At 49.9% G+C, this 1,704-nt stretch overlaps 1 protein-coding gene across 1 annotated transcript in view; it reads right to left on the bottom strand.

Annotated features, from left to right (window-relative positions):
* Positions 1-1,704, bottom strand: part of LOC106819689 (MAP kinase-activating death domain protein-like) — a gene marked incomplete at both ends in the record, with an annotated part of 5,432 nt that overhangs the window by 1,444 nt on the left and 2,284 nt on the right. Inside the window, 3 exons of the mRNA XM_014824287.1 lie at positions 60-204; positions 543-677; positions 971-1,158. Coding sequence (XP_014679773.1) covers positions 60-204; positions 543-677; positions 971-1,158 — 468 coding nt within the window. The remainder of the gene's footprint in view (positions 1-59; positions 205-542; positions 678-970; positions 1,159-1,704) is intronic.

Raw genomic sequence — 1,704 nt, 5'->3', positions numbered from 1 at the left:
CGCGTGGGATGAGGATGCTGCGAGCACGTGGGATGAGGATGCTGCAAGTGCGTGATTACCGATGATGCCTTCGAAGATGTAGTGACGTCCGGTGTCAGGACTCGGCGTTGTCGCCATGAGGCTGCCAGCGTTGAAGCGGAAACCCGCCGTCTGGTTGCTCTTCGTGCTGAACACGCTCGACGACCGCTTCCGCATCGCTCCAGCCTGCAGCAACGAGCGCGACGGTTACCACGGCAACCGCGTCGGACACCGGAGCGAGCGAGAAAGGACCGTGATCGAGATGCAAATGCAGGAAAGCTGAATACTATTGAAACAAAGAGGAGGATGATAGCGACAAAACACCGATAAGGGCTTCACTGGAAGAGGAATCAGAAAGAGAAACATAAAGGGGATGATGAAACAAACAAAACGAGACCAGAAGAAGAGGAATTGGAAGGAGATCAAGTGTAAAGCATGGGAAGTGCAGAAGAAGGAAACTAAAAGAAAGAAGAAATAGACAATAGAAATTAGGTGATGAGAACGTTTAGCTGTGCCAAACTTACGAGAGACTCCGAGTCGGGATCCGAGAGTGCCGACGATGGCCGGATGCTGTGGGAGAATATCTTGGCACGTTCGCTGTCGCAGGGACTGGCGCCCCTCTCAGAGCCGTGACTCACGATTGTGCTCGCCTCTGAAACCTGTCAGTGAAACGATCGTTGCCACTATCACCACGCCGAAGGCTGAGATCTTATACAATATATTACATCACGATGCTAACCGCGAGCGCGTCGATGGGGGCGGAGATAACGAAACAGAAAGGCTGCGGTGGCATAGAATAGTAGACATCTCCGCTCTAGATTTCACTAGCGAAAGCAGATATGACAGTGGAATAAAAAAATAAAAAATAAAAAAATAAATAAATAAATAATAATAATAATAATAATACAGACAGTAAGGTGAGCAGCGATGGCGGTGGCGGTGAGGGACGCACCTGAGATTCGGACTTATGCAGGAGTCCGGCGCGGCGTGCGGCGATCAGCTCCAAGATGGCGGCATTCTTCTCATCGCCGGTCGCTCGTAACGCCTCGACGGTCGTGTTGTGTAGCTGCAGCATGCCCAGGTTCCTGAAACACAGGCGCGCGCACAGCCAGCAGGGGGCGCTGTAGTTGTCGTTGAGGACTGCATCGTTAGCGGCTAAACAAGTACTGTGACAATCTTACTGACAAGGCCTACTATGGTAAGGTCCACTGTGACTGTGATAAAGCCACTTGTACTGTGATAAGGTCCACTGTGACTGTGATAAAGCCGCAGTGATAAGGTCCACTGTGACTGTGATAAAGCCACTGTGAGTGATAAGGTCCACTGTGACTGTGATAAAGCCACTAGTACTGTGATAAGGTCCACTGTGACTGTGATAAAGCCACTAGTACTGTGATAAGGTCCACTGTGACTGTGATAAAGCCGCTGTGATAAGGTCCACTGTGACTGTGATAAAGCCACTGTGATAAGGTGCACTGTGACTGTGATAAAGCCGCTGTGATAAGGTCCACTGTGACTGTGATAAAGCCGCTGTGATAAGGTGCACTGTGACTGTGATAAAGCTGCTGTGATAAGGTTCACTGTGACTGTAATAAAGCCGCTGTGATAAGGTCCACTGTGATTGTGATAAAGCCGCTGTGATAAGGTCCACTGTGATTGTGATAAAGCCGCTGTGATAAGGTCCAC

The sequence above is a fragment of the Priapulus caudatus genome, unplaced genomic scaffold (assembly GCF_000485595.1).
Source record: "Priapulus caudatus unplaced genomic scaffold, Priapulus_caudatus-5.0.1 Scaffold4055, whole genome shotgun sequence".
NCBI classification, from domain to species: Eukaryota; Metazoa; Priapulida; class Priapulimorpha; order Priapulimorphida; family Priapulidae; genus Priapulus; species Priapulus caudatus.
The sequence above is the reverse complement of the archived record's forward strand: the minus strand, read 5'-3'. Positions and strand labels throughout refer to the sequence as shown.